This window comes from Squalius cephalus (genome assembly GCF_949319135.1).
Source record: "Squalius cephalus genome assembly, chromosome: 24".
Lineage (NCBI taxonomy): Eukaryota > Metazoa > Chordata > Actinopteri > Cypriniformes > Leuciscidae > Squalius > Squalius cephalus.
The window spans coordinates 14,257,450-14,271,457 of record NC_137145.1 but is presented as its reverse complement, the minus strand read 5'-3'; the positions used below and the strand labels follow the sequence as shown (position 1 = coordinate 14,271,457).

The following is a 14,008-nucleotide window of genomic DNA, read 5'->3' as shown; positions in this document are numbered from 1 at the left end:
AAGCCCTTCCACCAAAAGATGATATTTGCAACACTTTAAGATCTTTTTGACTCAAGCAAACTCAATGAGAATGAAAATTAGAGACTGTCTTTGCACTCTAACATAGCTGAGCTCATCATGGCATCTGAACTAGAATTAATCTCCCACAAAGGTGACCTATGACGCTACTGAGTGATTCTAAAAACTTTGCTCAGTTCTTCTCTGATGAAACGTCACGTGAAAAAAGAAGTCCAAAAGTGTTGCTAGCAGTTGCCGTATGCCCCTAAGTAGTAGGCGCTACGTTTATCTCTGGAGTGCAGCCCATTTTAATGTTTGCACATAACTTTCATTTAGCTTGATGGCTTCCAGACTCTCCGCGTTTATTGTGACATGTCGGATATAGTAATGTTTACACAATGACTTGTCTCCCTGGCATTTCTTTTTTCTTCTCTCTCTGCATCCTCCTCCAGTCACCAAGATGAATGGATTTACTTTAGTCCTTCAACCTTTGGGGTTTGGGAACAACCTCGGAATGACCTCTTTGAGAGAGAGAGGGACAAATTGAGAGAGTGTAGGAGTGCAGTCATGGCTGTGTTATGACTACAGGCGGGATGGACTGAGATGATGGATAGCGTTAAACGAGTGTCTGACTTCCAATTCATCACCAGTTCCACGGCATCCCCACCTCTCCTCCCAGCTCCGCTAGTGTGCGGCTCTACTTAAAGCTGTTTTAAAACACTCGTTTCCCCCATGGCAGGAAAACCACTTCTAGCAAGCCTACTGGAAAAACAATATTCATATGGTCATACAACAATGCTTACTCATACATAAAGACATCCACACACACTCATGCATCACTGGGCAGGCTGTGAGAGTGGGTGGTGCTATTGTTTGCTGGCCTTGGGCAGTAAATCAGGATTATGGCCATGGTGTGTTAACCTCTGTGTGTTTGTGTCAGGGGATGAGACATCACTGCAGACTACAAATGCAGTGTGCTGTGAATTACAGCCCATCTCTCATCAAACACACTTTCACAGAGCCATAAATTACAGCCTGTCTCTATACAAACTATGAAGCCATATCCATAGAGATATGTCGAGTCGAAATGCAGATAAACTTCTAGCTCAGCTTGAGGAAGCATAGTCGAGCTGACTGAGAACAGCTTTGTAAATAATAAAATGCAATCAATGCTTATAATGCTTTAAGGAGAAGCTCATTTGCAGTGTAGACTTTAAGCTAACAAAATGGCACAAGATCATTACATGAACTCAACAAAAAAATTGCAGACACTGATGTGTATACATTTTACAACGGTTTTGTGTAGGGATCATGTCCTGTTTATTTAATGGCTTCAATGTGCCCCGTCCAATCAGATTTTAGAGTTAAAACTATCTATTTTATCCAGCTTATTTCTACCACACGAGCCATTTTTAACTTTAAGTGCAAGGCTTCCAGTGTCAACCGCTTCCAGTTATTTTAGCTGTACAAAAAAAGTCCATTATGATGCCTGGTGTTGCAAACTTATTTTTTATATGTTATATTGTTATTGTTATATTATTTTAATTAATTTTGTAAACAAACACAAATGGTTTTACAGTTTACAGCACTTTGTTATTCTAGTTATTTACTGTTCCTATGAACCTTAAGTTGAGCCTTTAATGCCAGTGTCAAGCACATGAAAATGCAAACATTCATACTAACACACATACACTCCTGAAGCTTCAGACATTTGTGAGACTACAGCACTCAGCGAGTGCTCCGCTATCTCAAGAGCTCTCCACATCCATCCATCCAGCTCTTAACAACTCTCATCTGCCTCAAACTTCATCTCTCCACCTCTTCATTCCTTCTCTTCAGCCTCTATTCCCCTCTTTCTCAATCTCTCGACAATGTCATTGTCGGAGAAATTACACCATCCACACAAGGCCTCACCGGAGTCCTGCTCTTCAGATGAATGCTCAGCTACCTGCATGCTTGCATGTGTCGTTGATTGAGCCTGTCTGAGCTGTACAGTGCTCATTCACATATTACTGTAAGAGATAACTGACCAGGTTCTGTTATTTTTATTTACAAGCAACCAAACCAAGTACTAAACATACATAAATATTACATTGTGCATTAGACGTGCACCACAGACATTGTGTGACTGGTGGTGGTAGCTAGATTTTAGAACACGTGACCAGGCATAAATAAAACATTATATCAGATATATACATTATAAAATTAATTACTTCATAATAGGGATGTCAATTTACAGAAATGACCATAATCGATGTTGTATAATTAATCAATTAATCGTAAAACTTAACCTCTTAAATCCAAAGGTGTCGTTTTAAAACTTAGAAGCTTGGCTTTACATTGAATATAGAGAATAAGATCATTACTTAACAAGTGTTTTTAAATTAGCTGACATATTAGAAGTGCTCTATTTTCATAGCGAGAAAAAATAACTGCTTAACATAAAAATATAATCTGTAAAATAATTGTACATAACAGTACATAACAATAATCATACTACTTCATAGTTACAATCAATGTTCCCTCTATTTTTTTGCACTGAACAGACCCCTTTCAGACGCATCTTGAAGAAAAGTCCAAGATAATTGTTTATTTAATTTAATCTTAAATTCATAACACCACCAAATTGGAATCTCACAGAAGCTTTGCTTTTTTAATTTTTTTTTGTCATTTTCTTAAGGTCCTGATTTGTTTTTCTTGTGATCTTGAGAAAATGACAGAAAAATAATTAAAATGAAAAAAAAAAAAATGTAAACAGTTTGGTCCCACTTTGAACAGCATGGAGGGAACAATGTAATTGCAAAAGACATCAAATATACATAAATACTGCTATAAAGTCTCAGAATCTGAAAAGTAGTAGTTAACTGGTCACAGTTCATTTGAAGGACCTTAACATGGCTGTTTTCACTCTAACTTGATCCGAAATCGAGCAAAAAGGCTTCTTAGAAACACAAGACGAGGGCGATGAATACACTAATTGAGGCAGGCTGGTTGGCAGCCACCTGCAGGCTATGTAAGAGAGACAGTAATTAAGTCGAACATTTAATGATTCTGCTTAATAGGAGTGAAAGATGGAGCAATGAGGAGAGAAAAAAATAAAACAAGCAACAATTACACAAAACATCAGGAGGGAGAGAAGAAGAGGAGAAAATAGGAGAGCAGAGAAGAGGGTCTAATTTGGCTAAAGAACATGTTACGTGGGAATCTATGCAATCAGACTTCCTGAAACTTACAAGTCACACAAACACAAATTAAGCAGAACAAGATCAACTCTAAGATATTTTGTCAGGGCCATGACCTAGTAGTTAGCATATCAAGTCTGATGCATGCAACTCGCTTCTCGATCCTCTGCCTCCAACAACTTTTTATCACCTTCCCTCTCCAGCTTTCAAAATAGCCTACAGACCAATAAATAATCTAAGATCAGTTTAGCTTTGCTCTTGTGGAGTTTGATCTATATATTTCCCCTCAGAGGTGACGGTTCCGTCTCATCTAGCTGTTGAATGTGAGGCATTTTGTGAGCGTCAAACACCTGAGTGTGAAAAACAACAGAGAGTCTCTCTCGATAGGCTCCAGGCAAATATTGACATCTTTTCTGTTGCCTGTCTCTCTGCTCTTCAGTCCTGCGTTCTCTTTCTTCTTTTGTTTATAAGGGTTATGAGTCTGAGTGACGGATAATCCTCTGTAACAGAGAGCAGCGTCCTGTGTACACTCAGCGTCTTTATCATCCTAAAACCCTCCAATAAAAATACCACAGTTCATTAACACCTGTGCTTTGGAGGACGATCCTCTTTTCTCCATCCTTTCTGCCACTGAAAAGATTTGCATACGGCAAGGCGAGAAGGGGACAAGGGGACGTGAAGGAGAGAGGGAAAATACATAGAAAAGACACATTTAAATGGAAATAGAGTCTGGAGGGAGACGAAGTGGCCTGGCAGTCGGTGAGAAGAGAAAGCATATTTGTGTACTGTTTCCCAAGCGCCAGCTTTTCAGAAGCAGAGGAGGCGGGCATGTGTTAGTTTAAGGCGCATAAAGAGAGTTTTAATCCTTTCAGAGGGGTCGTAATGGCCACGGAGAGGCGTCTCCAGGAGGGAAAGCCTTTCCGGAAAAAAAAAGGGCCGCAATTCAGCACCCCTCTGAACCACACAAATCAAACCTCTAAAGGTCTTCAAAGAGCAGAATGTGGGAAATGTGTTTGGGGTCCCGAGGGAGTGAAGCAAGGGGAAAAAGGAGGAAAAAGGCTTGTCGGCATCAATCAGTCGTCCTCTCTCACGTCCTCCCCGGGGTCAGATCTCTTTCCAGCCTCCGTCGCCCCCCTCCCCACCCCACCCATCATGCTCTCCATCCTAGTAACGCACCATTACAGAGGAATGTGGATTCACAAGGCTGGGCTCCATTATGTTGGCCTGCCTGGGGTTTGTAAAATGGGGGAGCTCAAATTCCAAAGGCTTTAAGAGCAAATTAGCAGTGTGCTGATGGGCTCCTGCTGTCTAAAGACACTGAGGTTTTAAAAGCAACTCAACTGACTCCACTCTCAATGCCTCGGATCCTTTGACTTGCACGTTCTTACCGCAGTCTCAACACGAACAAACTTCCTACGCACATGGCGGGACGTTTACATCACACAAAGAACAGACAGTGTGCACATCGCAGCTCCTCAATGTATAAATACAAAGCAGGCTTTTAAAATAGACACGACAAACAATATCACACACACGGAGTATCAAGCCAGCAGCAGGGTAGAAATGCTTCTTCTACTACCGTCTGTGCCGCAGATCCAGCACCTTTATTTAGCATTTCACAACTAATCAATTTCCATAACAGAAGCCAGACGCCGCTGCACATGGGACCCAGTGTGTGGCGTTTACACATGCTGCGCGCCTGAAATGGATTTTCTCATTCATCACTCAGCAGCACATTGGGATCTGTTTAACAGAGTGGCTCAGATGGATTTCTCTCAGCCCATACGCTGTGAGAAAGCACGAATACAACACACTGTGTCTGTCAATGGAATCGCAGTCGGCCTCGAGGAAATGCGTTATTTCCCATGCCGTCCCAGAAAGCAAAACACATTAAACGTAATCGGAATGTGATATTGGTAAATAAGGTTGTCTGGAATAATGTGATGGATTCTAGTTTGTTGGTTCCACTGGTTCCAGAACTCATACAATACATTATAAAACAGTATTAATAACAGACTGGGTTATTTCTCACATATTATAATGTTGATTTTTTGGAGATTATAATATTAAAATGACACCTTTAAAATGTAATTTTACATAAAACAACAATCATTTGGAGTATGTGCCTCCATGGGACAGGTATAATAATCTGTCAACAGCAATTTCACTATTACAGAACTGTAATTTACACAATCAATAACAAGCATATTGGCAGTATGAAATAAAGAAAGACCACCATACCTTTAACTGCAGCTGTGCTGAAGAGTTTCTCTGAGCTGGCATCTGAGCCCTGAGAGAGAGCGACAAAAAGAGAGTCAGTACATCTGCTTCAGAACTAAGCAGGTGGGCTTCATCATCAAAGGTAGCGCAGCACTAATGAGCGCAAAAATTCAGTCTCTTCCCAGAGCGGCCACTGGATGGCACTGTGGCTCCATGCGCAAAACGATGCGCTGCACTTGAAACGGGTTGAACGCATTAACATTGCTATGTTATTGTGCAAACATCCAGCATTGCAATTTGCACAGCATTTAGGTAATGAACGCCTATTTAAGTGACAATGTGGTGTCAAAGGGGCATCGGCTAATTCAATTGGTTAACCAGCAACAAAGATAGAACCATTGCAGTCCACCATTAGCGTCTGACCTGGCTCTCCACTCAGTCATTCGAGAGGAAATGATATGTGCACTTTTTAAACAATTTTGCAATTATTAACCAAGACAATAACACACAGAAAATGTTTTGCGTGGAAGTTAACTTGCAAAGAGCCTGCGTCTTTCATTGGATACACACTGGACACAAAACAGCTCATTTGAAGACAATTATTCTGACAGGTTTAGCTACACTAACGTTATAACGTTATCCATAACCAGCTCGAGGCAAAAGCGATACTGACAAGTTGCGACAACCCTCCCAAATATGTGCACATTTTAAGTAGGCTACATTTCAAATTAGCAGTGTAAATAAAATGTTAAGGTCGTTTAAAGATCTAAAAATGTCAATAATAATGATTATAATAATAACAAGGTGATATGCATTCATTAACACATGACGTCAAGAGATTTCCACATAACGATGCGTTCGCGTGACCGCGAGTTTTTTTTTTTATTCAAACCACAACCAAAAAACATCTGGCAACATTCACTGCAGAGATTTCAACTACAATTATTCACAACCAACGACAAGAAAACAGCGCTCCCAATCCTCCAGCCATCGAGTAATCCATTGGAACTGCTTTAAAATTCCCATAAAACGTCAAATGACATTGTGGTAACGTTAATCGACTATTTTTTGAGGAATATGAAGGTGCGGTGTACCTTTTAATGTGGCGAGGTTGGCACGGAGGAAAATAAGTCAAGAAATCACTTTTAGTAGGTTTAGTAAATACGCCGTTTCACATTCTGCTTGTCAAACAATGTAATCCATAAACAGGCGGCGAATTCCTCTCGCTCCCTTTGAGAGAATGACAGCCATGTAAGAATAAGAAGCCTTTTCCCAGGGAAGAAGAAGAAGAAGAAGAAAAACATCCAGAGCTCAAAGCGAGAGAGCCTCCCGGACAAAGACAGACATGTGTCTGGTACCCAAGAGCGCAGAGAAGTGGAGAAATCCTTCAGTTCGCCCCCTTCGCGCGAATTGGCCGTTTGAAATCCTCGCCAACCGTCGCTTCACGGAAGCTGCCGCTTATGTGCTTTTGTGTCAGGGGCGCGCTCAGTGACAAACCATCCGCGCGCCTCTCTCCCGTGCGCTCGTGCAGAGCTAGAAAATCCAACAAAGCGTACAGTATTTTCCTCCTATATGCAGATTTGGGTGGAGTAAAACCGCACTAAAAACCCCAACCGCCGCTTCCTTTCTTCGAAATCGTCGCTGGTTTCAAGCTCGTGTCCTGTCGCTGGCTCCCGTTCCTCGCGCAAGTGCTGCCTGTATCCATACAAACACTCTCATTGACCCACAGCGCGACCGAGTCCTCCCACTTCCTGATTCTAACCTGACTTCATTCAGCTTCTACCCCCTGCTTCTTTCTGCCTCGCACACACGGAGCGTGCTTCCTCCGCTTAGCTTCACCGGACAGACGATGGGTGAGAGCGCGCGCGAGCGTGTGTGTACGGTGCTCAATGAGAGCTACTGGTAGCGGAGTCCTAAGTGCAAACAGGAGATGGCGCGACCAAGAGAGAGAGAGAGAGAGAGAGAGAGAGGTGGTGGTGGGGGGGGGGGAGCAGGAGGAGGAGGGAACTGGGATAGAATGATATTCTTTCACTCTCTGGCCGGAGTGAGGATGATGTCAGCTACTAATGAATTTCCCAGTAGGGTGCAGCTACTGTGAAGGGGAGGGAGACAGAGACTCTCTTCATGAGCAGCACACACCTCTCTGGTTCCCTCAGCCACAGCCTTCCTTCATTGGGGTTAAAATCACCCAGGCTGACCCAGAAAAGCACCATTTGCCCTGCTGAATAATTAGCAGGGGGCAAAGATGTGCAAATTTACAGCTGTTCAAAAGTTTAGTATTTATAAAGATGGAGCATATTTGCTGCAATTTCGCTGAGAAAAAGGTCCATTGTCCACTATCAATAGTGTAGAAAACCGCACACCCAACAGTCACTTTCAAACCAAGCACTGTTCTGGTGGTCAACATGGTGGATTTGAAACATAAAAAACTTGGCCTTTATGTGAAATTCAAGATAACATGAATTCTTGTTGAAATGACAGGATTTTGCCCACAAATTTTTGCCAAGCAACAATAAATGTGACACACCTTTAGAAAATAACAAGATGGCAAGTTGCATGGTGTGTTGTTGGGACTAACATGCGGGATATTTAACACCAGGAAAAAGAATTAAAGACTAAACTGATCAACCACGTCTTTAGCAATTATACGCTAAGACCGATCCTAATTGTGTTTCCAAACCGTGGTGTAATATTTACCTCCTTCCCTCAGGGTTTGAGGAAAAGCCTGAAGATCTAATTCCACTAAACCTCAATCCATGGCCACTCAAACCCAAACAATCCAGCAATCTTTAGATAAAGCCGGACATTCCTGGAAAATCTCCTTAATCTTACTGATTTGGGGTCCCGTGGCTTAGCAAACCAGTATTAACCCTCTGCACTGCGGGTCAATGGATTAACAAGGGACTCGCATTGCAGTGACCTCTGACCTTGACTGCCCCCAACAGAGTAAGAGAATAAGTTAGCTTATTGCTGGATGTTTATCTTTTCTTTTCTATATCTCTCACCCCTTCTCCTTTGAGCCAAGGGAAAAAAAAAGGAGCTGCACGCTCCATCAATATAACACCACATGCACTCAACCTCCAACATCTGCCTCAACCAAACAACAGACATGAGTTTATTTTTCTGTGTGAGTTAAAATTAAGTTCAACATGTATAGTCTATTGTGACCAACATTGCTGGAAAAGCAAAGTATTATTACATTATTTGCACAAATTAAAACTTTTAATAATACAAATTATTTTTTATTTTTTTATTGCAACAAAAAATAAATTATATTTGAAATTATTATTAAAACAATATCTCAGAATTGCAAAATAAAATACAATAAAAAACAAAACTAATATTTTGTGTTATTAAAACTGAATTTAGAATACCTCAGAATTGCAAAAAATAAATGTAATATTATGTAAAAAATATTTTGATTATTTAAAAATGATTATTATTACATTATTATTATTATATTTAGAGTTTTTTTGTCATCCTTCTCACAGTAGCCCCTTTCACGCAGCAATCGCGGTAAATTACCGTAGAATTACCAGAATGACTTTCAGCACCAAAATACCAGTCAATTCTGTGATGTCAGTCATTGGAAATTATCTTTAAACGCCGCGGCATTATCTTCATTCGCCCGCTTCAGTTTCAATATCTGTTTATTACCAAATGTTTACATTTGAGTGACAGGCATAAGGGGATGATCAAACAGAACGCTTTTTTGCTCTTAAAAATACGAGATGCGCACAATAGTATCCAACTACAGAGCTGCAGCGCTGATTGATGGAAAAGAAGGCTTGGTCTCAAGCGCAACACGTTGAAAAAGCTGCAAGATGTGGCAAAACGGTCAAAGATATCCATCCAGTGCATAGATTTACATAAAAAACTATTGAAAAGCAGCGGCGGTTACCGTAAACAGCACGCAGTAATCACGTCATCTCCATACTAATTTTATGATTGGCCCGAAGCAGACTTCTTACGTCAGCGCGTTCTGACTTCATACGTGCTCATACCGGTAATCTTCTTTCTGCATTCACACACAGCATCATAATGGTAATTTACGGGTAATTTTACAACTTTCCTTATACTGGTAAATTGCCAGAACCAATTTACCGGTATTTTTGAACAGGTATGTGATCTCATGATCACACATGATCTCTTACCAGTAATTTACTGGTAATTTACCAGTAAAGACTGTATTGTGTGAAAGGGGCTATTTATTCATCATATGGATAAACTGACAACAAAGAAATGAAATGCAGTGATCCCAAGGGATCAGAGAGAAGTCAATGCCACTCAAGGGAGAGGAGGGGGTAGGTTTTTAAAATACTTCCCCTCACACATTTTTGCCCTCTGCTAATTTCTGTCACAACAAGCCTGAGGTAATCTAGACTTTCAGAATACAGAGGCAGCTGAATCTTATTAGGTCTATCAGACTCTAAATGAGCTAAGTGCAGTCTGTGGAGGACAGGTTTAGTGCTGCTTAGGGGCCCCCTGTTCGCGCAGGGCCACTATCAAAAACCCTTGAGAGTTTCAAGGAAACATCATTGGTAATTATCCATACAAAGTGCAGTTATGGATACATGTTCTACTGACCCTTTTAAGCACTTTAATTGCAGTTGCAACAAATATGCCAGGACAAAATTGTAACAGGAAACATTTTCAATTTTATTCAAAATTTAAACAGATCCATGTATCAAAATAATTTTCTTTCTTTCTTTTTTTCATTTGAGGTTCACATTTACTACATAATATATAATGCTTGTCATTTTTTTCTAAACCGTATAGTATATTTTTATTTGGATGTAACCGTGGCAAAATTGGTTTGGCTATAAAAAAATGGCCCTTTTTCATCTATATTTGATTAAATAGATATGATTACATTATGATTACATATGGAGCATGTAAGGGTTTGGATGAGGTGCACCAAAGCAGCCTTCGTCCCCAAAATCAGAGCTCGCTTTCCTAAATGCCTATCATCAGATTTGAGCGAAACCTCAAGCCTGTGATTACCGCTCTCCGCTCCACAATCAACGTCCGGATCTCTCAGCGCAGATTATTTTTAATTCAAATGAAACGCTGACAGACTACAGAAAGCAGGGAGAGAAACAGAGAGAGAGAGAGAGAGAAATGGAAGGAAATGCAGCGAGAGAACATGTCGCAGAGTTGCCAAGAAACTAATTTAAAGTGGCAGTGGGGTATGGAAAAGCACTTGGTGAAGCTTGCCAGAAAATAGGAGATCAAACATTAATATCGAGAGTTATGCTATGCATGCCAGTAATTGCTGTCTGTGTCTGTAAAATTCCGCCTATAGACCATAAGCCCTTTCTGCTGTCGTTTTGTCATATTGTATTCCTTTTTCTGGCCTTTATCCTCTGCTTCAAAGTAACCAGAGCTGCATTTTGTCTTTCTCCTTTATACCTCCCTCCCATTCCCTTCCCTGCTTTCTTTCCCCCTCAAAACGCATGGTTTAATTTCATAGGAACTCGGTGCTAGATTGCAATCACAAGAGATCGGTACTCTGTTATGGTCTCTACAGCTATTACGGAAGCAATCTCTCATTCTCATTCTCTCTCGTTCCCTTTTAAAATATTGCTGTGCATAAGTGTAACCTGAGGGGATTGGATATAATGTGTTAAATAGGGTAGCTCTGACCGGCCCTTGTCTGTAATCTCCTCTCTTGTATTCTCTCTGTGCTCTTTTCAGCTAGAGCCTTTGAGAGACACTCAAAAGAAAGGTCCATTTCTAGTGACACTTAAAACTTCGCCAGTCAGGAGGGAACATTGACCAGCTCATCTGGGAGGCCTTCGGGATGGTATTAGTGGTGTGTAAAACACCAGATCGACAATGCTAGCCCAGAGGAGGGGAGAGGTTTTTCACAAGACAAAAGAGCTGCGGACACAGATGCAAAGATGGAGCGATCTGCTTTCCTCGGTTCTTTTCCACAAACAAAAATGCAGAGCGATAAGGCTCCTCCGGTTCCACCGGCAGCCACTGTCTGCAATCTGCTAAGCGCTGCACTGTTCACGAGAAGAAATAATAGGACAGTGTATGTACAGGTACGCGTGTTGTACTGGAACAGCAACACCTTTTGTTGGCTTCAAACCACTTAACAAATTTATACAAATTAATTTGAATTTTTGTGGAAATAAAAGTGGAAAAAGAGCAAACAAATAAAACTGATTTACTTTTAGAGGTATTTGCCTGCATTATTAAATATGTCAGAAAGTGAAAGTCTTGAATGCTTTGAAATGGAAGAGTCAACAAAACGGGTGAACCTTGAGCCGCGCACACACAAAACTCTAAACGCAAAACTCCAGATAATCTTCCATCTCTCGCTCCCTGTTTACAGGCAGTGGTACAACACTTTTCGCTGCTGAGACTTATCTGTGTGAGACCGCTCAACGCAGCCTATGACAGCTCCTCTAATCTCCCTCCTCCCCAAACACAGCGCGCTGACAGCCGCTCTCTCTTCCTTCCTCAGATTCCCTACCATCCATATATTAATCTGTCATTCACACAGCACATAACAGTAGGGGGAAGATGTACTCGCACACAGCCTGTAGTAACACACAAATATGTGACGTGCAACACACTCATTCAGGGATTTTTTAAAAATTATACTGACAATTGGACGTATCAAGAGAATGGAGAAAGTTAGATACAAGTTAGATGAACATATGTGAGCAAGAAGAAAAAAGGGGGAGGAGGGAGCACGAGACGTCCATCAGTTCCACCGAGACATTAGGAATTTTAAAAGCAAGCTGTCTATTCAGACTAAATTATCTTCGGCTTCCGCGCTTTGTGATATGACCCCCACAACGTGTATCGTTTCACACAGGTCCAGGAAACGCACGCACTTAGCTTACCCAGCGGGAAAAAAAGAGAGTGAGTGTGTAACTGAAGTATTATCAGTTTGTCTAGATACTATCTCCCTCAGTCAAAAGGCGCTTTAGAGCAGGCAAATGGTATGCGCAGTACAATGTTCAACATTATCACCATCTGGAAGCCCATAATGACACGGGCCAGAGTCAAGCCAGTTGGCTGATAAGCACCAGTGCAGGTCTAGCCGCTCTCTCGCTCTTTTAAAACAAACTGGACAGGAAAATTGGTTTATCCCTCCTGTCTCAAATGCTCTGGTTACGCCCTTAATATGTTTTCGTCTGTCGTTCACTCAACATATTTTCAGCGGGAAGGAAAGGAGAGAAAAGCAGAGGGCCCTTTTGGTCCAAATTACAGGCATGACTGAGAGTACAGGTCGCTGCGCCAAGAGTCATCTCAGAGCAGTCAGTCACACAAAACAGCCATAAAAATCAGCAGAAAAACCAATGCATGCATGAATGCAAAAATAATAATAATAGTGTTTAAACACATCCAGGATTTATTCATTCAAATAAACCTGTGCCATATGGTTATTATTTAGTTGTATAAAGTAATAACGCACATGGAAACACACATAAGCAAAACATTATGTCATAATATGCGCAATGTTAAAAATCTAATTCCTCCTCAGTATCATTAGGGTGTGACTGCTCAGAGCTAAAAACAGTGAAACCATCACACTGATCTGGTTTGTGGCCATTTTGGTTCAGGCTTATGAAGATCCCTTATTAATACCCCTGTCTAATGGACTCAAACTGGCTATGAAAAAGAAGGAAATTATGTTAGGGGTCAGTAAGATTTTCTTTTAAAGAAATGAATACCTTTAATTAACAAGGACATACAAAATTGATCAAAAATGACAGTAAAGACGTATAACGTTACAAAAGATTTCTATTTCAAGTAAATTCTATTCATCAAAGAATAATGAAAAATTTTTTATCTCAGTTTCCACAAAAACATTAAACAGCACAAATGATTTCAACATGGATAATGATAAGAAATGTTTCCCGGGCACCAAATCAGCATATTAGAATGATTTCTGAAGGATCATGTGACACTGAATACTGGAGTAATGATGCTGAAAATTCAGCTTTGCCATTACAGGAATAAATTACAGTTTCAATTCAGTATATTAAAATACAAAACAGTTATTTTAAATTGCAACTATTACGGTTTTTGCTGAATTTTTGATCAAATAAATGCAGCTTCGGTGAGCATGTCTTTCATAAACATTTGAAAAGATAAAAAGACTTTCCAAGATTGCTTTTGTTTATTAGTGAGATAAGGGCCGCCAATATTGCATCCCTTTTTGAACGAATGAAATACAGGAAGAGATACAGAGCACAGGACAGAGATAGACAGAGAGAAAGCAAAATAAAGGGATCATGAGAGACAGACACAGAGGGAGGGCGAGCAAGACAGAGAATCCCGCTGTGACTTTAAGGTAAATCACGGCAGGAAATAACCAGGAAGCGTGCCATCAAAATCTGTCTGACCTGCCATAGATCGCTGGGGCCCAAAGCGCTCTGGATGACAGCAGAAACATGCGGGCAGTGGGGGGAGGACTAGGTCTCTCAAACGCCCTGTCAGGACCTCTCTGTCAGCCCCAGTGCGCAGCCCCCACCACCGGCCCGCCTCGACTGACTTACTCCAGGCTTCATTGGTTTGAAATGCTACAAAGTGGGCGTCTGATGACTGGCTCTCTGGGGATCAGAGATGGCCTCAAGACTTCAAAC

General features: G+C 41.0%; 1 protein-coding gene across 1 annotated transcript in view; it reads right to left on the bottom strand.

Annotated features, from left to right (window-relative positions):
- auts2a (activator of transcription and developmental regulator AUTS2 a) overlaps positions 1-14,008 on the bottom strand; it is a 335,804-nt gene that overhangs the window by 39,401 nt on the left and 282,395 nt on the right. Inside the window, exon 6 of the mRNA XM_079860573.1 lies at positions 5,421-5,469. Coding sequence (XP_079716699.1) covers positions 5,421-5,469 — 49 coding nt within the window. The remainder of the gene's footprint in view (positions 1-5,420; positions 5,470-14,008) is intronic.